The following is a 23,879-nucleotide window of genomic DNA, read 5'->3' on the forward strand; positions in this document are numbered from 1 at the left end:
TCAAAGAGGTGAGCTTCAATGAAACAATCATATAGGCAGGAACCGGTTTGGCTTGCAATACCTCACGGAGGTATGTGAAATATGAGAGCTTCCAAAGCAATTGTTTGGGAGTTCAAGGAGTGTGAGAACAGACAGTAGTGAGGAAATGGAACATATGCAAATTTTATGTTAATATCTTTTGTTAGACTGTGATTGAAGCCGTGGAGGAGGAGCACCATTTCAGGCCCATTTAAAAACCAGGACAGGCTGTCAGCTTGAGATCAGTCTCTCTTCACACACAGACATGTGGTCAAGGATTCTTCTCTGTATTCTGTCCTTGAACTGGTTTCCCGTAGTGTCTTCTGAAACGTAAGTGGTCACACATTCTGTGTCTATATGATAACATATTTTATTGTATTTCCCAACAGCTTATTTCTTCTGGGACACTGCTATATGATAAACAGGATATTTGAGACATAGATCCTTAAATGTGTTGACTTGGAAGTAGATGACATTGAAGGATGGTTTGGAATGGTGCTCTCCATCATGAAACTGCTGTGAAAATCTAGTGTGAATGACAGAAACCTGGAACTTGAGTAGCTGAAGTGTGATGTGTGTGGGTAAAGTGGCAAGGAGACTCAGGACTAGACTAACAAGTAATACTAATAATTAGGATTGATATACATCAGCAGCACAGAGAGAGCATGGTGTATGGGGAGGTGCCAGAGGCCAGGCAGTGGCTGGGACTGAAACCATGCTGAACAGCAAACCCAGTACAATAATATTCATATTAGCACTGTCAGTGTCCATGGCTTTATACAAACAGAAGATTTCAGCCACAGTATTCAAAAATATACCAACATTATAGCTTAAACCCTTTTCTCAAAAATTCTAAAGGAAAACACTAAGAAAGACAGCTTAGCTTCCTCCACTGTTTATGAGGAAGCTAATACATTAATACACTGTTAATATTAATACTTTTAATTTTGGGCTTTGAATTTCATGCAGCCTGAACTAGGCAAGTAAAAATAAAAATAAAGGCAATATGACCTGGCAAAGCCGTGGGAGCAAAAAAGGGAAAGGATCAGATTAGAAAGAAAAATTGTGTGATTCATGTTGTGCTACAAAACCAGCTTGTGAATTCTGTCATAGGTTATTTGGAAAGAGTAGTTTGGGCAGCAAACTGCTGGACAGCAACAGAGTTTTAGACAAACAGAGCAAATATGAAGGAATGTTTTTCAGAGGAGTATTCCAGGGAAGGAAGGCTGCTCTAATTATATAGAGAAAAAGTATAAATAAAAAAGTTCAATGGAAGAAAGAAACAAAGAAAACAAGACAGAGAGAAGCATGGAAACAGGAACACGGAAACAGAACTGAGCATGCAGATTAGATTGAGTGTTCCCTGGAATTTTCTGCTAAAATAGAAAAGCAAGATCACTTCTTGTGTATTAAGTGGATTGACTTATGTCAGTTCCTCTCCAAGAGATATCCAGAGAATAAGAAATTTAAAGATCATTGCAACCCTTTACTAGTATTTTTGTCATTGGTCCCAAGAAGAAGCTAAATATCTCTCCTCCATAGGGGAGGCTGCAGAGGTTTAAGTGCACACCTAGGTCATGGGAAGACAAATGCAGCCGTGCTTTAGCCACTTCAGTAATTGGAGCTGTGCTAATACCTGGAAAGGAGAGGTGCAGTATCATGCTGGGTAAGGCGCTGCACAGAATGATGCCAGTCCCTCAGCTCAGAAAGAATTGTGAGAGATTAAAAAGTTGACATTTGTACTTCCTTAGCATATTATTTAAAATCCATTGAAAGAAATTAAATCCTTCCATTGGTTTGGGCAAGCTTTGGATCATGTCTTCCTTCACACCTATGGCACTTGTGTGGTATTTTCCTCTGCTGTTTGCCCTGCCTTTCCTGCATGACTGAACTTTCTGTTGGTCTTACAGCCAGTATGTGCTGCTGGTCCCATCGGTCGTGCGGAGCGACGCTCCACAGACGGCTTGTGTGCAGCTACACAGCCTCAGCGAGCCCGTGTCCCTGAGCGTTGTCCTGGAATATGGCACTGTCCAGAGGACTCTCTTTGAGGAGCCCGTAACAGAGAATGACTTCTTCAAGTGTGGCGAGTTCAAGGTATTTTCTCTTTGGAAGCTACTGAAGAGGGTGTAGTAGCTGGAAATAATTCTGATTGCAACTCTCCTTGTCAGTGAGGGAAAGAAAACAAAGTTTAAAATAAGATAAACTGTTGGAAAAGCTGACAAAACAAGAAAAAAAAACCCCATGGATTGTAGAAAGGAGCTAGAGAAAGACTTCCAGTCTCCATTCCCAGAGTGAATAGAGCAAAGCTTTAGATTGTTATCACACTTGCTCTTTATGGAACTGTTGAAGTATCAAGCAAGATGATAGGTCCCATATAGATCCCAGCTGTTCCCTTTCCTGACTCTGCAAGATCTGGACACACAAGAAAAAATGTCCCAAGGTGAGGTCTTCCAGAATGCATCAGGAGAAAACACTTCAGAGTTAAAGGTGTGGCAACCTGCATGTAAGCAGGAAAATGCAGAGGACAGAACACAGCTTCAAATTGTATTACCTGATGACAGATTACAGGCCTTCCACAGCAGAAATTCCCAGAAATTATCTCACTGACAAAGGTGGGGCTTCTCATGACTTTCCATAAGCTGTTTATGACTCAACTGACAGTATCTGACTCTAAAACCCTGGACATCAGGGAACCTCAGCATGTCTTATTTACTACTTTTCCTCTGGGGTTTTGCTCCTCTCCAGGTTCCTCCTGCTACTTCTGATGCCCTGGCATTCATTTCCTTCTCAGCCAAAGGTGCCACAGTTGACTTAGCTGAGAGAAGATCAGTGGCAATTCAGAATGTGGATGGTGCTGTCTTCGTCCAGACGGACAAACCCCTCTACAAGCCAGGACAAACAGGTGGATGAAGTGATTGAGTCAGCTAGAATAGTGAGAAATTGAGGGAAAGGGTGGGTCAAGGATGACAGAAACTTACTCTTGTGGAATAAGAATTTCATTTTAGTTTGAAATATCAAAGTTAGTGAAAAACAGAACCAATTCACAACAGTGCAACAAAATAGTAGAATTCATGTGTTTGTATGTCAGGTTTACTTGAGCAGAGTCACATAAAAATTATTTAATACATAAAAGTATTAAAAATACAGAAAATAATAGGTTACGTTTGGAGTTAATATAAAAATGAAACAAGCACCTCAGTTCCTGTCACAACCCCTTCTCCTTAACTGTTGATCTATTTCAAAGTGCTAATTCCATCACAATGCTTAAATGACACTACTAGCTGTGGTGGAGTTAGCTATCTCTTTAACATAATTATACTTTAATCCGAGTGGGTAATAATTGAAGACATTTCAGCTGACATTTATTTTAGTTTTCTTTTTTCACTGGCTAAGATAATCCTTTTATGTTCTCTGGGCACTCTTTAGTTTTCAAAAAAAGCCTGGTCAAAGCTGAGTATTGAAAATTATTTATCACTGCTAATAAACTGAATGATAGAGGCATCTGCATGTGACACTTGGAGATGTGACACTTGGAGATCTGACACTTGGTGCCAGGGTTGATGGCTGGCCTAGACAGTCCTTGAGGTTTCTTTCAACCTTGATGATTCTGTAATCCTTTTTTGTCCTGTTTTTTTTTCAGTGATGTTTCGTGTGGTCACTTTGGACACCCAGTTCAGACCTGTTCAGGAGACGGTAAGTGAGAGTGACAGTCAAAACTTTTCAGGTACCCTCGTGAGGTACCTCTTGACTGAGACTCTCTCACTTCGACATCAAATAAGAAGGGCCTGGGATAGGCTTCCTGATGTTATTTATATTTTGTATTTTTTGTATTCTGTATATTTGCTGTAACTCCTTACCTTCGCACTCCATCATTTCCCTGCCTTTGTAGAGGGCAAGGCTCTGAAAGCACTTGTGGAAATCTCTCACAGCACACAGATTTTGTAGTCTCAGATACGTAGAAAAAGACTGAAAATTTTTGCAGAAAAAATTCACAAACAGGTTATCCTCTTAAAATTTTAATTGCAGACATGTGCTGTAAATTGTTTCCCTGGCCCAGTCTTCTCTATCCAGAAAAAGCTGTTCACAGTTTTCCTGATGTTCTAGTGTTTATCAACCTCCACTGTTACATTATAGTTTTAATAATTTTTTTCTCTCCCTTTATTTCCTCCTCCAGTATCCCAGAATCATCATTGAGGTAAGAGATACAACATGGAATTAAACACAAACTCCTTTGGGAAGACTGTGCTTCATCATTTCCTATAGATTCAAGAGCTGAGGGAGACTCATCCAGAGCACACCATTTAAAGCCAATGGATTTGAGGTTGAACAGTGGCAATATCCTCTACCAGCACCAGAGGAGAAGAAATCAGCACAACTGGAGCTGTTAGTCAGAGGCAGTGTGGGGTTGCTGCTGTGCCCTTCATTAGAGCTCAAAGAGGAGTGCTCTGTCCAGGCTCACCTTGGGAGGAGTACAGCAAATAACTGGTTAAACAGCCTCCTTCTCATACATAGGCATAAGAATGGTGACTTTCTGAAAGGCCATGTTCTCATGGGGATGGGCTAACAATGAATCATCTTCTACCACTTTTCACATCACTGCATCTCCAAGCATTTTCTGAGAGAGGCCAGCATAATGTTCCTGCTTTACAAAGGCAGCTGAGTCAGAAAGATTTATGTTACAAGTGTTCTATAAGGGCAGTCTGTCTCCCATACACGACCTATGTCCCAGTCAGGAACTGTTTCTGAATGATCTGAGGCCATCTGTCAGTGTAGCTAATTCCCAGTTAAACATAGACTTAGTTTTGTTAAATCCACAAGCAGAGATGGAAAGTCAGAGCACACATCATCAGCCCCAAAGCACTCCTAGCCTGTGACTCATTTAGCCAATATGTCTGAAGACAAGCCTTGAAAGAAGGCAAGAAATGGTGATAAAGGTTTTGCTACATCTCTTTCTTCCAGGATCCAGAGCAAAACAAGATCTTCCAGTGGCTGGAGGTGACATCAAAGCACGGAATCGTCCAGCTCTCCTTTCCACTAATCCCAGAGCCTATTCTGGGGTCCTACCAAATTACTGTGGAGACAAAGTCAGGTGAAAAAGAGTACCAGTCCTTCAGAGTGGAGGAATATGGTAAGCAAAGGCTCATAAACTACCCTGTGCTAGCAGTGAGGCTGTGCCATAGTCAGATAAAAGCTACTAATGCAGAGTTTAAGTTCTTTGAATTCTCCACATCATGCCTGGAAAAGAAAGACGTGGGGAGAGCTGGGTGGACTGGTGCATGAGAAACAGGCCTTTCCCAGCTATGGGACCTGGGATGAAAGATAAGTTGAAGAGAGGTGGTGTCAGCAATATATTTGATTTTGTTATTTCACTTAATCTGTTGCCTTTCTCTATAGTACAACTGGATTGCATAATAACTTTTGTACTCCAGGGTTTAACTAGTTTGAGACATTGGCATTACTCATTTTTCTTTAAGAAAGGAGATTAAAGTGATTTACCATGAGATTTGCTGTGACTGTTATAGTTATTAGTATGATTATTATTTAATTTTACAGAAGTTACTCATCTTGCCACGGAAGATTATTTTTTCTATTGTCATATACTATAGCCAGTTCCTAGTTAGGTTCTTCTTTGATCCATTTCCTCTCCCTTGTTGGTGAAAATGTCTTTGCCAACTGTTTGTTTTTTTTTTTACTGTCTTGCACCACACACACACACACCCCCTGTGTTTGGCATGCAATTGCTGATCAGTCATATTCACATTACATTCTCAGTGCTGCCAAAATTTGAAGTGACAACCACTGGGCCAAAGACGATTTCTTTCTTCGATGAAGAAGTCAGGGTGAACGTTTGTGCTTCGTAAGTATTAGAGCTGAAGACAGCACAATTTTGTACAACAAAGGGTATAGGCATTGGATGGTGTGCTCTGCTGGAAAGCAAAGATCCTGCTGCTGGCTCAGAATGTGGCTTAGAGCAATTCCTTTAGCTATGACTTTCATGATATAAAATATAATTAATGTCATTATATTCTTCTCCCATGATATTCTTCTCCTATGAGTCTATGATTCTTATCTTGCTACATAGCAAAATTAAAACCAGGAGAGTTTGTGTGTGTCCAAATGAAGCACTTCCAACTTGCTAGCTGTTGTGTTTTATTATTACAAAAAATGAGAGTCTATCATTAAAATTGCTGGCTGTGGTCCTGCCAAAGTGCAGGGTGCCAGGAACTAAAAGGATGAATAGGTCAGTATGCTCTGCCTTGTATAAGAAAGGTACCAATGAGAAAAAGATGCAGGGAATGATATCCTGAGTCCAGCACTGCCTTCCAGCTTCAGACCTTAAAGAATGATTGCACCAAAACTATGGTGAAGCAGGGTTTTTTTAACAAAATGGCAGAAACAGCCTAAAAATAGTAGAAGGGAATTCTGCTAGGGCTGACTGTTTGCAATTCCCAACTGCTTTTCTGTCTGTGCTCTGGATACTGCGGAGGGATTTAGAGTCTGCATTGCTCTGCAACTTTTGCAGGTCTCATGTTAAATCCACATGATTGAATTCTCATGTTCCTTCCTCTCCTAGGTACACTTATGGCCAGCCAGTGCAAGGGAAGGCCCAAATTAATGTGTGTCAGCAGCGCTTTTATAGTCCACTGTGTGCACAAAACTGGAAAAAAACCTGTGAAGCTGTCACTGGACTGGTATGATACATCACAAGTCTTTTCTTCCTTGTCAGCTTTACTACCCAGCATGTAGCACAGTATTCAGTGGCTTTGTTAATTTCCAAGGGAACACCAGAGAGACAATCTCAGTGGTGTGGTTTTTCTCTCTGTCTCATAGGCAATGCTGAAAGAACCTCACTAAAAGACTGATTTTTCCCTCAGAAAGAATAAATAGGAAGGAGGGAAGCTTATAAAACTGTAAATTTGTAATAATTTCTGAAACACTGGAGCTGTGTTCTTACCAAATCTAATCAGCAGAACTCTGCTGGGAGTCTTTGAGGACACTTAATGTTAAAAGGATGAATAATTTGTCCACTACCTCAGACTTAATGTGCTGTGGTCACAGAGCAAACGCATTATGCAAGATGGGTTTAAGAAGGAGCATGAGCATAGAGAAAACTAGAGGGGATAAGGAGAGAAGTTTCCAGGTGCTAGAGTAAATAATATTGAAATAGTCATGTGGGATGGGAGCTGGGGAGCAAGAAATGTAAGGTAGGCAGGGAGCTCTTCAGAGATGCAATAAACATAATGAGGAGCAATTTTGCAAGGCTTGAGAAAAATGGGTTTTCCCCTTTGTGCTGCAATTTCAGCTGGGAAAGGATGGCTGCCTCAACACTGTCATCTCCATCAAAAAATTCCAGCTGTACCGCAGCTATGCCATGATGTATGCCAGCCTCAACATAGAAAGCATCGTCACTGAAAATGGGACAGGTAACACCAAGTGGGCGTTGGGAGTAACTGATTAAAGCTTCCTGAGAGGAATCCCCTGGATCACCATCTGTGTGGCAAACAGGCAGCAATTATGGTTTTCTTTGTGTGGCTCTCCCTCCAGAGCATGACCACTCCATAGAGCTTATCAAAAGGAGCAGCTTTCTGCCTGTGTCTGATTTCTGTTTCCTCTCCTTTGTGCTGGGTGTGTCTCACAGGTATCCAGATGAAGGCCTATGACTATGTTTCAGTCAACCAAGGCAATGACCAAGTGCTGTTCAGGAATATGGATTCCTATTACAAGAGGGGAATTCCTTACCATGGTGTGGTAGGTACATGAGAGGATACATTTAGACCCAAACTCCTTGAGGTCCAGCATGATGATCTCTGTGATGTCCCATTTATGGCTGTCACCTGAATGTGCTGTCAGCTTCTCAAGATAATGCTGCATAACAGTGTCTGTATAGTTCTCTTGATACTCCTAGAGAAAAAAAGAGAATTGTATCACACCTGGCAGGTCAGGGTCTCTTTTCTGCCATAGTCAGAGGATGCCTAAAAAGTGAGTAAGTGGAAGGTGATATGAGTGGGGAAGAGGAGTCCTCAAGAAATTCTTCAGACACAGTTATGCCTAAACTAAAGGTAGCATTCACCCTGTGTTGCATCACACAATCCCAGGGATGTTTACTTACAGCAGTACAGATGTTGGAGCACATTCCTACTTCTTAGCAACCTACACATGCAGGATAAACCAGGCACAAAAAGGATGATGACCTGTAAAGCATCATCCTGACAGGCAGTGGAGACTGTGGGTGTGTACAGACATGTAGGAGTTAAAAGGTGCTACTGAGCTCCACAGTTTGCCGGTGGCCATGAAGTCATCTCGTTGTTTTAGGTGTGTTAATCAATGTTCTCCAATAAATATTCCTCCTCCCTTTGTGACACATAGCTTATTCTGCACTGATGGGAATTTCCCACTGATGGGAGATTTCCTGTCACAGAATTCCTGCTCCCTCAAAATATTGCGCAGCATGTGCCTCTTCAATAGATTTCACTCTTGATTTCTACTCCCTGCAACAGCCCTCAGTGTTTAAGTGACCATCCTCTAGTAAACAGAGCTTTTCTTTCTTGTTGTTGTTCTTTGTTTTTTTCTGAATCCCTTGGGTATTTGTTGTGTTCAGATCACTGTGACAAGCATGAAGGGTGAGCCTGTTGCCAACAGTACTGTCCTGCTGGAGCTCAATGGAGATTATCTGGCCAACTATACCACGGACAAAAACGGCATTGCTGCTTTTTCTCTTGACACATCCAACTTCTTCGATCCCAGTTTGAAGCTGACAGTAAGTAAACACAGGCTACAATCTAATTCATGAATAAATACTTCATGGGAGAGAGGGTTTAGAAGGAACACCTGCAAACTCTGTGAAACTCAGATGAGAAAACACCACTGCCTGAGAAGAGGCACACTGCAACCCATCTGTGGTTTTGGGTTGTAGTGATTTTCAGTCCCTCCCTGCTTTTCCTTCCCCTTGAGAAGCTCTTTCTGCATTCACCTTCCTTCTCTTTCTTCTGTGTGTTAGAGGACCTTTCTCAGAGACTGCACTGCCTTCCCCATCTAGCCTGGGTGCGTGCCAGCATCTTTCACTGCTGCTGACTTCTTCCCTGCATTTCTGCTGGCACAAACTCATGCCTGTTATCATCACATGGTCTTCTTGTATTGTCATGCCTTTAATCTGGTGGGATGGAAAGAGCTGAGTAAAAATATGTCATTTAGAACAGTGCTATTCTAATTCAGTGTAAGTCTCAGCAGTTTACGCAACTGGTCCCAAGCCTGAAAAAACCTAAAATAACCCCCTTATCACAATGTGCCACAGGCATCTGGATGCCTAAAGGTGTCCAGAAGGCCACTCACTCTTCATTGGTGAAACACAAATTTTCCACACCAATTCTTGCTTGTGGTTTAAACAGCCTCACAAAATCAGTTTCCCAACAGAATATTTTACAGAAAAGAAGCCTTTGCCCCTCACCTGCCTTGAATTGTTTTTTTCCCACACTGTTGATTCCACATGTATGGTTTTCCGTTTCATAGGTCAAACAGGCACCAGGCGAATGTACAGACTTTATCTGGGGGATTGATAATGAGCCCAAAGCCTCGTTCCTTGTCCGGCGTTTCTACTCACGGACCAACAGCTTTCTGAAAATTGAGCCAGTGACAGAGGAGCTCAGCTGTGGCCAGCAGAGAACAATTAATGTTCACTATGTTCTGAACAGAGAAGGCTACAGCAACGCCACACACACAAACTTCTACTATGTAGTAAGTCCTAATGCTACTCCTAAAACACCTTTTTTTTCAGCTTCTCTCAAACACCCTATAAGGGTGAAATCTCGTAAAATCTCAGAAATCTCGTGACCAGAGAGTGGTTATGGATCATGGCTCAACCTGATGGCCTTCAAGGCTTCTCAGGACAATACTCAAAATCAGTGATTTCATGGTGGAAGGGAGAAGGTGCTTTTGATCCCCTTTCATGAGACTTTTCTATGCCCAGGTGATGACACAAGGAAAAATTACTCTCAGTGGCCAGAAGCAAGTCAGCATTTCTGGTGGTAAGTTCCAGAGCGTATTACTATTCATACTTCAGAGCACAGTAACTTTTGCAAGTGATGAAAGCAGAGAACTGTGGCTAAATCAAGTACTAGTCCCTAAATCCCATGACCTGTTACTGCTCACAGAATAATTTTCTTTTGCTGCAGCATCTAGCCAACCTCCCATATCATAATCAATTTTATCTTGTTAGTAGAAACATATTCTGTTGTGATCAAACATATGGAGTACAACCTTCATATGTTTTATTGTAGTATTTTATAATGCCAAGGAGTATTTATGATCTCTATGTGACATCCTAGTTTTCACTAAATAGAATAATAAAACATTTTAAAGTTTGGAATAATATGTGTCCCATTTGAAAGGGATGTTTAGCAGTCAACTCTTGAAATTCATTGCCCTTTCAGAAGTCTCCAAATACCCACAAATGACAGCAATCCTGACCTTTATTCTTTCATTGTTAAAAATCAGTTTTCTTGCAGAACCTGGTCCATTTGCACACTTCAGGAGGTGGCTTAAGTAAGCCTCTCTCCCTCTATAGGACTTGTTTCATATTTACCACCTTTAGTCTTAAGCTTAATTCCCTGTCCATATACTTGAAATTTTCATCCATGTAGAGAAGAATTTCTTATCTCTTAGTGTTAACAGAACTCTCCTTTAACTTGGGATATTGCTCTATTTCCTTTGGTGTAGGAGGTTCTAGTTTTGAGACCCAAAGGCTATGGGAAGGGGGTCTTCTCATAGCAATTGTGCACAGATTTCCATGTTTAACTTCTTCCCAGGGTAGACCTCTGTCTGCAAAGTACCCCAGTCTCAGCATCCTCCAGTTTGTATCTGTTATCTTGCTGATGTGAGCTGTCCCTCAGCCACTGAGATGAGTCTTCCAATATCCAATTCCCTGGGTTATAAAGGTGTTTCTAGATTATGAATAAAATATGCTCTTTTGCTGGCTTGTCCTTCCCTGATCCATGTTCCTTCCACAGCTTCCAGAGGTACATTCTCCATCACACTGACTGTCACTGAGAAGCTGGCCCCCAGTGCCAGATTGCTGCTCTACACGGTGCATCCTCATGGAGAGATAGTGGCTGACAGCTCCAGGATACACAGTGATATATGCTTCAAAAACAAGGTGGAAACCTTTGCTTTCTTATTAAGGGATATATTGGGGTTTGCTGAAAACTGGTCAGGAAACGATCTCATCAAGAGCCCTGCACTGGGCATGGCATTTAGGAATGGAAAAGGTGCAGGTATGTCTGGGATCATGAGAAGCCGTCCCTGGAATTAGCACCTATGGTTCAGGCTCAGACAAAACTACCCACGACGGAGAGAGAAGGGTGCCTAGGGGGTTATGTGAATTTTTACAAGCTGATCCGGACGGGCCATCTAGCGGTAGGAGCTTTGTCCTACAGAGAACAGTGAGTGCTGATGAAAGGGGAGATTTATATCTCTGTGCCAAACCAATTCACCTAATCTCCATGGGGTTGTCTTGGATTTGCTAATTTCCAGGTCCAGCTCAAGTTCTCTGAGAAGAAGGGTCTCCCAGGCTCTAGAGTTGGACTCCACCTGGAAGCTGCTGCCAACTCCTTCTGTGCCCTGCGAGCAATTCAGAGCGTCCTTCTTCAGTCTGGGCCAGAGTTATCTGCTGAGAGTGTAAGTCACATCCCCAGCCCTGTGTTCTTTTGAGCTAGGAACAGCCCCGTTCCCACCTGTGATGTCTCTGACTGTATTTTTATTTTTCCCTTGGAAACAGACATCTGTGATTAAAGGAAGGTCTAAGGCAACTGTATGCTTTAAAGACAGAATTGATAGCACAGCACTGCTTTTGGGAAGCATGGCAGTGTAACATATATCCCAAAAATATGCCTTATGTAAATCCTCGACAGCACATTTCCTCACTATGGAGTGATTGTGTCAAAATTGCATTTTTACCTAATTTTTACATAATTGCATCATTTACATTGCTCAGATAGGCCTTGGGCCCAGAACAAAAGCTGTAGATGACAGCTAGTGTCTTGTAACACTCATCTCCTCTTTGCTCAACTCAAGACTGCATTTCCATGCTTTCTGCTCAAGTTAACGCCACAAAACGATTGTGGCTCAGAAGGAGGAGGGTACAGCTCAGTCCAAATTGCTTATTCATCTCTAGGTAGGCATCACTAGTTAAGCCCACTGAAGTCTACAGGATTGCTCAGGGACCACCATAAGCTTTGAATATCTGCGATTTTGGACCTGCCTGAGACCTTCCTTGTGCTTAAACTACTCATTCTCGCCTCCAGGTGTACTATCAGCTTCACAGGGGTGATTTATATGGCTATTACTACAATGGGCTCAACCTGGAAGATGACAGGCCACAGGAGTGTACCCCATCCAAAACCATCTTTGCTGATGGCTTGTACTTTGAACCTGTGAATGTCAGCCGTGATGGAGATGTCTACAGGATTTTCAGGGTATGTGGTCTGTGTGGGAGGCTCTTTAAGTGGGAGGGATTCCAGAGGAATTCATCAGCGTTAGCATTCAACTTTCTCAGGTGATGGTTCTTACTGCTGAGAGAAGGCAGCTGATGCCTGAAACTGCCTAAAGCATGCAATCATCCCAGTTCTGCCTTTTTTTCCTCATCACTTACTCGGGAGCTCTGAAAATCACAGCTAGAAAATCACTGGGCTGCTGCCCATGGTTCAGTAGACAATACCTAAGCAGGACCATGGCCTTGGCTCATGACTCCAGGCATTTCTTGTAGAGATCTGTGTCTGTGATGCAGGCCACTTGGTTCCTGTACACTGCACTCCACTGGCCCTGTACCCTAAGACATAAGGCCAACATCAGACTCATCATCACTGCTCTTTGCAGAGCACGAGGTGTCACTGCTCCATAAGAAATACACAGAGCTGAGACATTCAAGGCTGAAAGAACAGGATGAACTGGGATGAGGGAGGGGAGAAATGAGGAATGATAATCAGTGATATGCACTGGCAGCTAGTGAATGCTCTGAGTGATTTGATAGATTCTTTCACATTTAGGATATGGGCCTGAAAGTGTTCACCAACTCTGTGCTACGGAAACCAGTTCTGTGCAATGAAGAGAGATCAGAAACGGAAAATTACCCTCCTCACTATTATGATGCCAATCTCAAGGCCTCAGGTAAAAGAAGGTTCATTCTGTATCTCCAGTCTCAGTCTACCTGGTCTTTAAAACTGTTGCCTGTATAAAATAACAGCCATTGTAGTGGGGGGGTTTGGGAAATAGGCCTGTGTGTCCCAGTTTGCATCCTATAGTCTCCTTCTGGCAGTCCTGGCAGTAGAATCAATTTTGTTTCAGGTGCAGGTGCATATAGAAAAAACAGGGAATACTGTGATGCTGCTTATTTTATAAACTGATATTGGTTTTGGGGGGTTTTCAGATCAGAGCCTTTCATCAAATCAAAATTCAATTAAATATTTAAAAGTCAAGACTTCACACAGCATGTGGCACACTTAGCATGTAGTCTCCAAGGCCTTTATAGATCAGCAAAAGTTATGATTCTCTCTCCATCAAGTCAGATTGCTCAGCAAAAGAGCAAAAGTAGCAATCATAAATTGCCACTAAGGAAGGTGTTATTCAACATTAGGAAAAAGTTCTTCCTCATGAGAATTGTAGCTACACTGGAAGGGGATCTCCAGGAGGTTTTGGAATCTCCATCACTGCTGGTTTTCAAAACTGAGCTGCACAAGAAGCAACCTGATCTGACTTTGAAGTTAGTCCTACTTCAAGATGTTGGACAAGAGAATTACAGGGGTTGCTCCCAACCTAGATTTTTTTTCAATGATTCTGTTATTCTAAGCCATTGTAAAGCATTTATAAGCCTTGATGACAATACTGGCTGCTGGTGCCCATTTGCAAATCAAAGAGGGCAGGTTGTAGAGAATGGGGAGCACAGTTTTTTAACTGAATGACAAGACCTTTCAGTATGAAATGAAGTGAAATGTCTTGTAAAATAGCTAATATTTCCAGTATTTTCCCATGGGAAAAGAGAATAGATAAGTAATTGTTTCTTCACATATCTCTTAGAATTTTCCCTGTTATATGTGGCATGGGAAATCCAAGAATGCTCAAACAGGATACTTAGTGTTCATTTGTGGTGGTGAAGTGTGTCTGACAGAAGTTCAGATTCTTCTCACATGATGTCTTCAATACTATCCTTGAATCACATCCCCACTTCTAGGTGAAGTGGCTCTTGGTGGAGCTGGTGGTGGTTTCAGCACTGTTCGGAAATACTTCCCTGAGACCTGGATTTGGGAGCTGGTTAACACTGAGTAAGTATGTTTATCTTCACTTCTTTCTTCCTTTTTGAGTTGATCCATTCAGCTACAATGGACTCTGGGAAGGAACCATGGAACATATGTTTGCTTTGTAGATGTGGGTCTACTTTTCCCATAGTGAGCAATGACAATTGCAGGCAAATATTCTGTGCTCTGTTCCCTGTCTTTCTGGTGGGGAGAAATAAATAGGGGCTAAGAGTGAAATAAAAATATTTTTTAAGGAGAGAGAAGGAAGGAGCTTGTTATTTTTCATCCAATTTTTAATTCAGCAGCAAAAAAACCCAGTTTATTTTATTTTCTTTCAGGCTATCACAGCATCTTCAATTATAATATTTCCATATTAACTATGCCTTCAGATGCTGTTCTAGAACATTAATCTAAATGTATTGATTCTAATCTGTGTAGTTGGGCATCCTGGTTTTTCAACAATTGGTATTTCTAAATTTAAAAGTTGAGTATTTGAGTGCTTTAATATGTAGTTAACCAGCACCTTTACTTGAAGCATTATAACATTATTTTTAATATATGGAAAGGTATCTTGTAGAAAGTGAGATGAAAACAGAAGTTCTGACTCAAGCAGAAAGCCTATTTTATAATTTGTCTTGAAGAATTCCTAAGATCATTTCTGATTCTGTGTTTCTTATTCTCTTTAGTTCCAGAGGAGAGGTGGATGTCTCTTACACCATTCCTGACAGCATCACAGAATGGCAAGCCAGCGCTTTCTGTGTGCAGGATGATGCTGGGTTTGGCATCTCCTCCCCTGTTTCCATGACAGCATTCCAGCCATTCTTTGTGGACCTCACCCTGCCATACTCTGTCATTCGAGGGGAAAAATTTAACTTAATAGCTAATGTCTTCAACTACCTCGACAAGTGTGTCCAGGTATATCAAGTTCCCTTTTACTTCCTATGGGGTTTGCTTATCTCCCAAGGATCTTCTTGCTCTTGAAGGAGGAACCTCAGCAGAGGCTTTGGGTACTGTGCTGTGCAAAACACAATAAATACTAATGCAGCAGCCTCCTTTGCTCTGCAGCCTGATTTTGAGGTCATTCTCTTTCATTTGTAATCTAGCTCCTCTTTCTTTGTCCCAGATCAGTGCCATACTGGCACAGTCAAGTGACTATGAGGCAGAGATCCTTTCATCAGGGGGCAGCACAGCAACAGTGTGTGCCAATGAAAGAAAAACATATATTTGGGCTGTTAGCCCCCGAAAACTGGGTAAGTTTGTCTTTCTATCACCTTGATTATATCCCTGTTTGATCTTTCTACTCCCCTTTAGGGCAGCATCAATAATTCACAAGCAGGCATTTCTGGACAGCTCCATTCATTGCTAATAAATTTGTCAATAATTTTGGACTGGATTAGCCATGGGCAATAAAAGGACACTGCTCCTTCCCAATTTTATAGCTGTGTTAATCCACACTGCCTTCAAGTCCACATTGTCTTTTTTTTTTAAAGCAGTTGCTAATAACTTGCATGTGTAAGTGCTCCAAAAGTTGAAATATGAATAAAGGCAGAAGAGCTATAATTAAACTATTGCAACACTGCCCTAGGCCAGAGAAAACTCAGTACAAGGCTAAGAAGAGGTGGAAATTGGTAGTGAATGTCTGGTTTTTGGCCAGGATGACCCCTCTTTCATTCCTCATACCAGGGCCCCAGGCAAGCACTCCTTTCCACTAATGAACTGGTATGGAATCTTGCTGAAATTTGGTTTTACTGAGCTGTCTTTAGAGAAAATGCATTTCTCAGCAGTTCATCAGCCTAGGAGAGGCAGTCAAAGCCAGGGGTAGTTGTAGACATTGAAGATAACTTCATTTTCTTGGCTGGTGGGTGTCTTTCCAGGTGAGGTGAAATTTGTGATTACTGCTGAGGCCAAACTGAACACCAGAGGTTCTGGAAACAGCACTTCTCCAGAAGAGAACACCATTTACAGGGACACCTTGTTTCAAACCCTACTTGTTGAGGTAGGGTTGGAAATCTGCAAGTTCTTTCTTCCTGGTGGAAACTGGAATTCCTGGGGCTGAGGGTTAGAAGCTGTTAGGAGGGAGGGAAGGAGTGCAGTACTGTGAGGAGGGAGTACAGCACCTGTGTACAGTAGGCTTCTCCATATTAAAATAAGAGTGAAAATCATGGTGGCCACAGTATCCACTGTCCTCCTCCCACTGGCTCCTTTTGGGACCCTGAGCATGTGTCCTGACAGCCCATGGTGCCAGAAGGGAGGAGATTCCATACCTTACTTTTAAGCATCTTTAGCACATGACTTGAATACTAGGGAGGAGGGTGGAGGAAAGTATAACGGGAAAAGTATAAGTATAAAGTATAAGGGGGAAAGGGTTTATCTTGAGCATCATAAAGCAACAACTACATAGGATTAATTGGACAAAGTCTCTCTCAGAGGCTAGAAATACCTATTTTTTTAACTGCTTTTTGAGTAGGAAGGTGCTCTGGAAAGGATCTTGGGCAAGAGAGGGAGCCATGGACCAAGAGATATTCTAGTAGAGCTAGGGTAGGACTGGGTACAAGAGGTGCAGGGTCTGGGTAAAAGCCATATTCACATATTGTCTTGCACTGCTGAATGTCATGGTTTCATGGTGATGTTCTGCACTTTTCTTTCTCTTCCTGACCACTTCACTGCAATCAAACAGCCTGAAGGTATTAAAAAGGAGTTGACTCAGAGCTCCCTCATCTGTGCAAAAGGTAAGGCAAGTTCATTCATTCATTCATTATTCATTCATTCATTCATTCATTCATTCATTATTCATTCATTCATTCATTCATTCATTCCCGGGAGTTCAGTGGAACTGCTTCACTGTCTTGTAGATCTTGTCCTACAAAGCCACAGACCCTTCCAGGGGAGGAAAAGATACATTCATGTTGTCCTAGGGTGCTTAGGACACAGGGTCAGGGTGCCAGGCTGAAATTCAGAATTTTCATATACCTTTGGCTCATTGAGCAAGCCTCTGTGGCATTTTCCTTACCCAGACAGAGGACTATAACAGTCTAGACTTCTGTAAAACACCCGATAATTTTAACAATTCTTCTTTTCACATTTTCTCATCAGGCACAAAGATTTCTGAACAGGTGTCTCTCAGCTTGCCAAGAAACCTAGTGCAGGGATCAGCCAGAGCTTATTTTTCTGTCATTGGTAAGTTTAGTACTTAAACTGAATGCAAAATGGTGTTTCTCTTGTGCTGCACCAAGTGCCATCATGTATTCACATACAAACCTTATGTAAAGTTCAAGAAATAATTATTCCTGATTTTAGAAGGTAAGTTTTCTATTTTGCAAAATGGCAGTGGGATGCAAAATTTGCTCACAATTCTCTCATATCAAGAAGGGACAAAGTGGTCCAATAATTTCCATTTATATTGCATTTCAGATTATACTGTATTAGCATATCCAGTTCAGTGTAGTAAAACAGCTGATTCAGATGAAAAGTAGCATAAGGCAGACTTCTTTGAAAAAAAATTCTTAATTTCTTGGAAAGAAATCTACAGAACTTTGCTGACTGCATAATTTCAAATTTATCATTTTGCATAATGAAAAACATTTGTAAGTCAATAAGTTCCCACAGAATAAAAGTTTCAGGTCCCAAGTGACTCTACTAATCTGAAAGTCATTTGTAAGGCTTGAGGGTTCTCTTCAGCGAAAATTTTTTGAGGTTCTGAACTCAGATTGTTTTCTAAACACAGTTGGTTTGGGTGCCCGTGTCTGTGTGAGGTGTGCTGATGCTGTGCAATCACAGCCTCTGCAGCCTGTCAGCATCCTACCCCACACAACATGTTCACACGTACATGCCAAAACAGGAAGCAGGTTGTAAAGGGCAGGGAAATCTAACCCTTCCAAGAATTCATAGCTGTTCCTCAGAAGCCGTGCCAGCCAGTATTGGTGCTCATTTTTTCCTCTCAAATTCTCAGTTTCTCCCAGGTGTCCATCATCTAGATAAGAAATGAAAAATGGGGACAGTTAGGCACTTTTCTTCTGTGATGTGTCTTTGGTTACTATGATTACTCTGCATTAGTCATTGCCCTGGGCTTCATAATAAGAAAGTATAGAGCAATGTATAATGCTGTGTAATAAAAACATGTCTGAACTGGGCTGATTTCTTACATTTTTCACCCTTCAGGAGACATTTTGGGCACAGCCCTGAGGAACATTGATAACCTCCTCCATATGCCCTATGGCTGTGGAGAACAGAACATGGCCTTGTTCACACCCAACATCTATGCCCTGGATTATCTGAATAAGACTGGGCAGCTGACTGAAGAGATTAGAGTCAGGGGTACTGGCTATCTATCCACAGGTAAGAGGTTTTCAGATTCTTCCATCTTCTTCCCCAGGGAAATGCTCACAGGACCAAGCCTGACAGAGTTTAAGAAGCATTTGGACAATGCTATCAGGCAGATGGTGTGATTTTTGGGGTTCTTTGCATGGTTAAGAGGTGGACTTGATGACCATTGTTGGTCCCTTCCAACTCAGAATAAACTGTGATCCTGTGATATAATATAATATAGTGATTGTTTGCCTTGAACTCTTCAAGGTTCATGGTGAGCACTGATCTCTGAATTCCAGTACCACAATAATTGCACAGGAGCAGGCAATGAGAGCACTCCAAAAGCAGCATGTCCAGGAGTAAAAGCGGCTGGAATTCATAGTGGTTGGCATTATTCACCAGACATGCATTACCTGATACTAAATCCAAAAGTCTTACTGCTTCAGTTGAACAAACAACAGAACAAATCCTTTTCTCGGATTAGAAAATGTGTAAATGTGTCTTCCTTATTGTGTTTTCAGGCTACCAGAAACAGCTATCATACAAACACAGGGATGGATCCTACAGCTCCTTTGGGTTACGAGATAGAGAAGGGAGTGTATGGTATGTGATGACATTTTCTATTTCCCAGCACAGGATCTTTAGGCTTTGAAAAAAGATCCAAGTATTCCGTGATTCGTATTTTTAATAGACTAAATGAATATAGTTCAATTAATTTGAATCTCCTAGCAAAGGAGAAATTAATAACTGGAAAGTGGGCAACGAAAGGGCAGTATGATGGTGGGAAGCTGGAGTGCATAATGTTCAACAGGGAACTAAAGGATCTGGGTTTGTTTAGATCTGGGTTTTCTTCTTTGTAGAAGAAGAAAATAATGGGAGACCTGAGTAAACTTTTCTGCTGCCTAGGTGGGGACTGTGGAAATACAGTCAGACTCTTGTTGGAGCTGCACAGAGTGAGGACAAGAGTTTGTCCTTACTCATGTTTCTACAGAGACAACTCCAAGTGGGTAGAAGGAATAAAAATCTTCCCCAGGAGAAGGCTGTAGCACTGAGATAAATGCCCAGAGAGGATGTGGATATCTCTATCCCTAGAGATTTTCACATGGCTGGACAAAAGACTGAGCAGCCTGACACAGCTCCGAAGCTGGCCTTAGTTTAAGCAGGTGGTTGAACAGGAGACTTCCAAAGATCCCTTCCAACCTGGTTTGCTTCATAATCCAATTAACTAAGACTAGAAATTGCTAACATCAGTCACCCACCTGTGTCTATACTTTATCACTGCTCTAAAAGAAAGGTTTCAGCACAGTAATGGAGACATATCAGGTCAATTTTAGTATGAGAATTTTATGGTTTTTATTTACTTAAAACTTAGAAAACACTTTCTTCTTTTACCTCAAACATTATAAAGTTCTTTTTACATCATTTTCTATGCACATCCTGTGCACTGGTGAATGTTTTTGGTCTTGTTCACACCATACCTGCCTTCTGTTTCTGGATCGCCTGCAGGCTCACTGCCTTTGTGTACAAGTCCCTGGAGCAAGCCAAGCGCTACATCTACATTGATGACAACGTCCAGTCCCAAACTTTGATCTGGCTGGCAAGCAAGCAGAAGTCAGATGGCTGCTTTGAAAATGCTGGATCACATTTCAACAATGCTTTGAAGGTAACTTAGATAAGTATGGCCACAAAATTCCAGTCCTGCTTTCTGGATTTATTTGGATAAGACACAAACTTACTCTTCAGCACACCCTTACTCTTCTTGGTAGTGTTATCTCGTGTCTCTCCTACACAAGCAGGGCATGATTCTTATGTGTGCTCTTGATGATGAGGTAAAAACAAGTAGAACTTTCTAAGTCTCAGGTTTTATTTTCCACCACTGCATTTTGTGCTCAGCCACAAGTTATTGTCTGCTTTATTCCACACATACAAAAGCCAAGAAGATGCAGTCAATTACTTTGACTTTATCCTCTGTGAACTTGATTTTTCTTGTTTCTGTGCACACAGGGAGACAGAAGTTACTGCTGACCTGAAATCTAACTGATATATGAACTATGAATTAATTCATATGTTGTTTATTTCTAGGACATTCGTCCTAACCAGTTCTTTGCTTGTTTTTCATCAGGGTGGAGAAGAAGCTGAATACTCCCTCACAGCCTATGTTGTGGCATCATTGCTGGAGGCTGGACACTCTGCTGCAGTAGGTTTTTGGTGCTGTTAGCCCAGTCAGCCATTTGTCAAACTGCTCAAGTCAAAGATCTCACATCAGCTTTCCTTTACAATGAGGAACTCAAATACTCTTTGTAGAACAGTAGTTGATTGTAGACAGTTGTTTTCAGAACCCTGCAGTCTCCTTCAAGTATTTAATGAGTGTTACATTTCAGTTACATATCCAGTGCCTGTGGATTCACTTGAAGCACCCCTGAGGAGTCCAGCTGTTTTAGACAATGGTAGTCTAAGTAGGTGCAAAATCCAGACTGAATTTGCCCAGTCTATCCAAAATCCACTTTGGAATTTTCTCCGAATTTGCCCAGTCCAAAGTTCAAGCTATCCAAATCTTCAGTCTACAAACTCACTTTGTGCATTTAGTTCCAATGGCCATTTCCCTATGCAAACCTTAATAATGGAAGGAAACTATGAGCTGCTGGTTGAAGTACGAGGCATTGGGAAATGAGAGCCAAGTTCTGTTCTCTGTTATATATTTCCTGCATATCCTTGTGACCTTGTTTATGCCAACTTTGTTCTTTTTATAATGGGGAGGAGGAGAATTGTTCCAAATCTGACAAACACGTTCTAGGTGTGCTGATTTTTTGAACATCCCTCACACTCGGTTGTATCAGCCATCATCAGGGTACACGAGACCAACAGGATGAAAACATCGTGCAGAATCAAACAGTTCTAGAGCAACATGAATTTAGTTTCCACTATCTTTGTAAGCAGCTCCAGAACCCAGTGTCACGTCTTTAAGGGAAGCTGCAGAGACACGACATGGTTAGTAATGTGCTGGTGATCCTGAAGAGTTCACAGAGATAGTCAATAAGGCTAAGGTCTGAAGAGTTACCTTGGTAGCTATATCTAGCAAACAAGCAATATCCATTTGAGAGAGCCTGCTTAATCATGAGGTCTCAATGCGCTTTACATAGTTCTGTAAAAATGATCCACATTTTATTGCTAAAGCAACCAAGGGAGAAAGGTTTCTCTTTGACAGGCTCATCTCATGAGTCAGGAAAAGAAACAGTGCTCTCTTATTTTGGCCATGCTGCCTCTAAATAAATTTAGAAAGAAGGCAGCATGACTGGAAGGGCATTTTTTACAGGATACACTCTGTAGGCTATTAAACATGCCATGGATCATGTATATTTTTAGCATGAAGAGTCAGAGATTGGAGCTTAAGCAATGATGGAGGTATTTAGAAAGTACTGTGTGGAGACACAAATCCAAGTACCTGACACCCCACTGTGTTTTGCATTACCAGCATCCCGTCGTTCGGAGCGGCATGAACTGTTTGGAGACTGCATTTAACAGTGGGGTCCACAACCTGTACAACCAGGCCCTCCTTGCCTATGTTTATGGCTTAGCTGGCAGAGAGGAAAGACGCCAGTTCTTCCTTGAGCAGCTGGACGGGGCAGCTGTCAGGGCTGGTAAGTGCAGCATGGCCATGGCAGAAGCAGTGCAGCTGATGGAACGGCCTGTTGGATCATGTGAGCTGTTCTGATGCACAGTTTTGTCAGGAATGCTCTCCCTTCCCTTGCCTTTCATGCCTGCTATGCTACTGAATTTATTTCTAGGAGTTTTTCTGTCTGTCTCTTTTGGTGTCACAGAAGTTTGAGCTGTGGCCTGATCTATGAAATTTTGAAATAATTTAGGGGGAGAGAGAGTCCCCTGAATGTCTCAGCCCAAGGTCTTTCAATAGCCCAAGGTCTTCCAAGGTTTTTTCAAGCCCAATCTTTCAATGGAAAGATTGTACCTAATTTTTCTATTAGTTTCCTCTTGTAATGCTGAACAAGCCCACTTTCCTTCGCTATGTCATGTGCTCCTGTTTGCAACTACCTTAGCATCCTTCTACTGCACTGCTTTCACTTCAATCCCTCTTTGTCTTATACAGCCTGCTTTTATTATTCCCTTTCCATCCCTTCCTGTTTTATTTTCCAGCTTGTTAGTAAAACATACCCAGTTCAGGACACCAAGATCTAACAAAACTTGTTTTTTCCATGTTTTTTACACCCACTTCTCTGTTTTCAGGTGGATCTGTTCACTGGCAGAGAGAAAACACACCACCAGCAGAACGTTTCTCTGACTTCTATTCCCGTGCCCCTTCTGCTGAGATTGAAATGACCAGCTATGTGCTCCTGGCTCTGCTCAACAGAACCAAATTCACTCCAGAAGACTTATCTTACATTTCCCGTGTTGTGTACTGGCTTATCAAACAACAGAACCCCTATGGTGGCTTTTCCTCCAGCCAGGTAACAACTGGGTGTGGTAAAAAGAAAATGTCTTGGAGCAGTACAGTCTGCAAGCTGAATCTTGAAAAATGACAAATCTTTCTGACTGTATGTGGATTTGAGTAATACTGGATAACTGGTGCTTTCATGGGTTGCCTTGTCAAAGGTACACCATGATCTGCTTAGCTTTACACATAATTTGGCTTTAAGCAGTGACAATTTACCTGAATTCCAAGTTAGCCACAGACAGTAGTCACTGCTGATACAACATTATGCCAGGTCTTGTGCAATACTTAAAATCTGTTGCTCCAGAACCACAGAATCCAGAATGTGTCAGGCTGGAAGGGATCACAGGGGGTTATTTGGTCCAACCTCCCTGCTCAAGCAGGGTCATCCTAGAGCACATAGTGTCCAGACAGCTCTTGAACATCTCCAATGAGGGAGACTCCACAACCTCTCAGGGCAGCCTGTCCCAGTGCTCGGTCACCTGCACAGTCAAGAAGTTCTTCCTCATGTTCAGGTGGAATTTCCTGTGCATCAGTTTCTGCCCATTGCCTCTTCTTCTATTGCTTAGCACAACAAGGAGAGCCTGGATCCATCCTCTGGACACCCTCCCTTCAGATTATTTGTGAGATCTCCTCTCAGTTGTCTCTTTTCAAGGCTGAACAGGCCCAGTTCTGTCAGCGTTTGTAAGAGATGTTCCAGTCCTTTAATCATTCTTGTCATGATACTCCTCTGGACCTGCTCCAGGAGTTCCATGTCTCTGCTGTACTGAGGAGCCCAGACTGGACACAGCACTCCAGATACACCTCCCTAGGGCTGAGTAGAGGGGCAG

General features: G+C 42.0%; 1 protein-coding gene across 1 annotated transcript in view; it reads left to right on the forward strand.

Moving 5' to 3' along the window:
• The first annotated feature begins 283 nt into the window (after positions 1 to 283).
• LOC118690924 (ovostatin-like) overlaps positions 284 to 23,879 on the forward strand; it is a 28,893-nt gene continuing 5,297 nt past the window's right edge. The window contains exons 1-29 of the mRNA XM_036389928.2: positions 284 to 348; positions 1,929 to 2,112; positions 2,764 to 2,920; positions 3,659 to 3,711; positions 4,193 to 4,213; positions 4,978 to 5,146; positions 5,791 to 5,875; positions 6,593 to 6,710; positions 7,322 to 7,442; positions 7,658 to 7,767; positions 8,618 to 8,776; positions 9,526 to 9,750; positions 9,983 to 10,040; positions 11,022 to 11,167; positions 11,545 to 11,688; positions 12,315 to 12,485; positions 13,056 to 13,176; positions 14,237 to 14,327; positions 14,987 to 15,215; positions 15,424 to 15,550; positions 16,175 to 16,296; positions 16,978 to 17,029; positions 17,394 to 17,477; positions 18,459 to 18,635; positions 19,127 to 19,208; positions 20,112 to 20,268; positions 20,728 to 20,802; positions 22,078 to 22,243; positions 22,845 to 23,065. Coding sequence (XP_036245821.1) covers positions 284 to 348; positions 1,929 to 2,112; positions 2,764 to 2,920; positions 3,659 to 3,711; positions 4,193 to 4,213; positions 4,978 to 5,146; positions 5,791 to 5,875; positions 6,593 to 6,710; positions 7,322 to 7,442; positions 7,658 to 7,767; positions 8,618 to 8,776; positions 9,526 to 9,750; positions 9,983 to 10,040; positions 11,022 to 11,167; positions 11,545 to 11,688; positions 12,315 to 12,485; positions 13,056 to 13,176; positions 14,237 to 14,327; positions 14,987 to 15,215; positions 15,424 to 15,550; positions 16,175 to 16,296; positions 16,978 to 17,029; positions 17,394 to 17,477; positions 18,459 to 18,635; positions 19,127 to 19,208; positions 20,112 to 20,268; positions 20,728 to 20,802; positions 22,078 to 22,243; positions 22,845 to 23,065 — 3,690 coding nt within the window. The remainder of the gene's footprint in view (positions 349 to 1,928; positions 2,113 to 2,763; positions 2,921 to 3,658; positions 3,712 to 4,192; positions 4,214 to 4,977; positions 5,147 to 5,790; positions 5,876 to 6,592; positions 6,711 to 7,321; positions 7,443 to 7,657; positions 7,768 to 8,617; positions 8,777 to 9,525; positions 9,751 to 9,982; positions 10,041 to 11,021; positions 11,168 to 11,544; positions 11,689 to 12,314; positions 12,486 to 13,055; positions 13,177 to 14,236; positions 14,328 to 14,986; positions 15,216 to 15,423; positions 15,551 to 16,174; positions 16,297 to 16,977; positions 17,030 to 17,393; positions 17,478 to 18,458; positions 18,636 to 19,126; positions 19,209 to 20,111; positions 20,269 to 20,727; positions 20,803 to 22,077; positions 22,244 to 22,844; positions 23,066 to 23,879) is intronic.

This window comes from Molothrus ater, chromosome 2 (genome assembly GCF_012460135.2).
Source record: "Molothrus ater isolate BHLD 08-10-18 breed brown headed cowbird chromosome 2, BPBGC_Mater_1.1, whole genome shotgun sequence".
Classification (NCBI taxonomy): Eukaryota; Metazoa; Chordata; class Aves; order Passeriformes; family Icteridae; genus Molothrus; species Molothrus ater.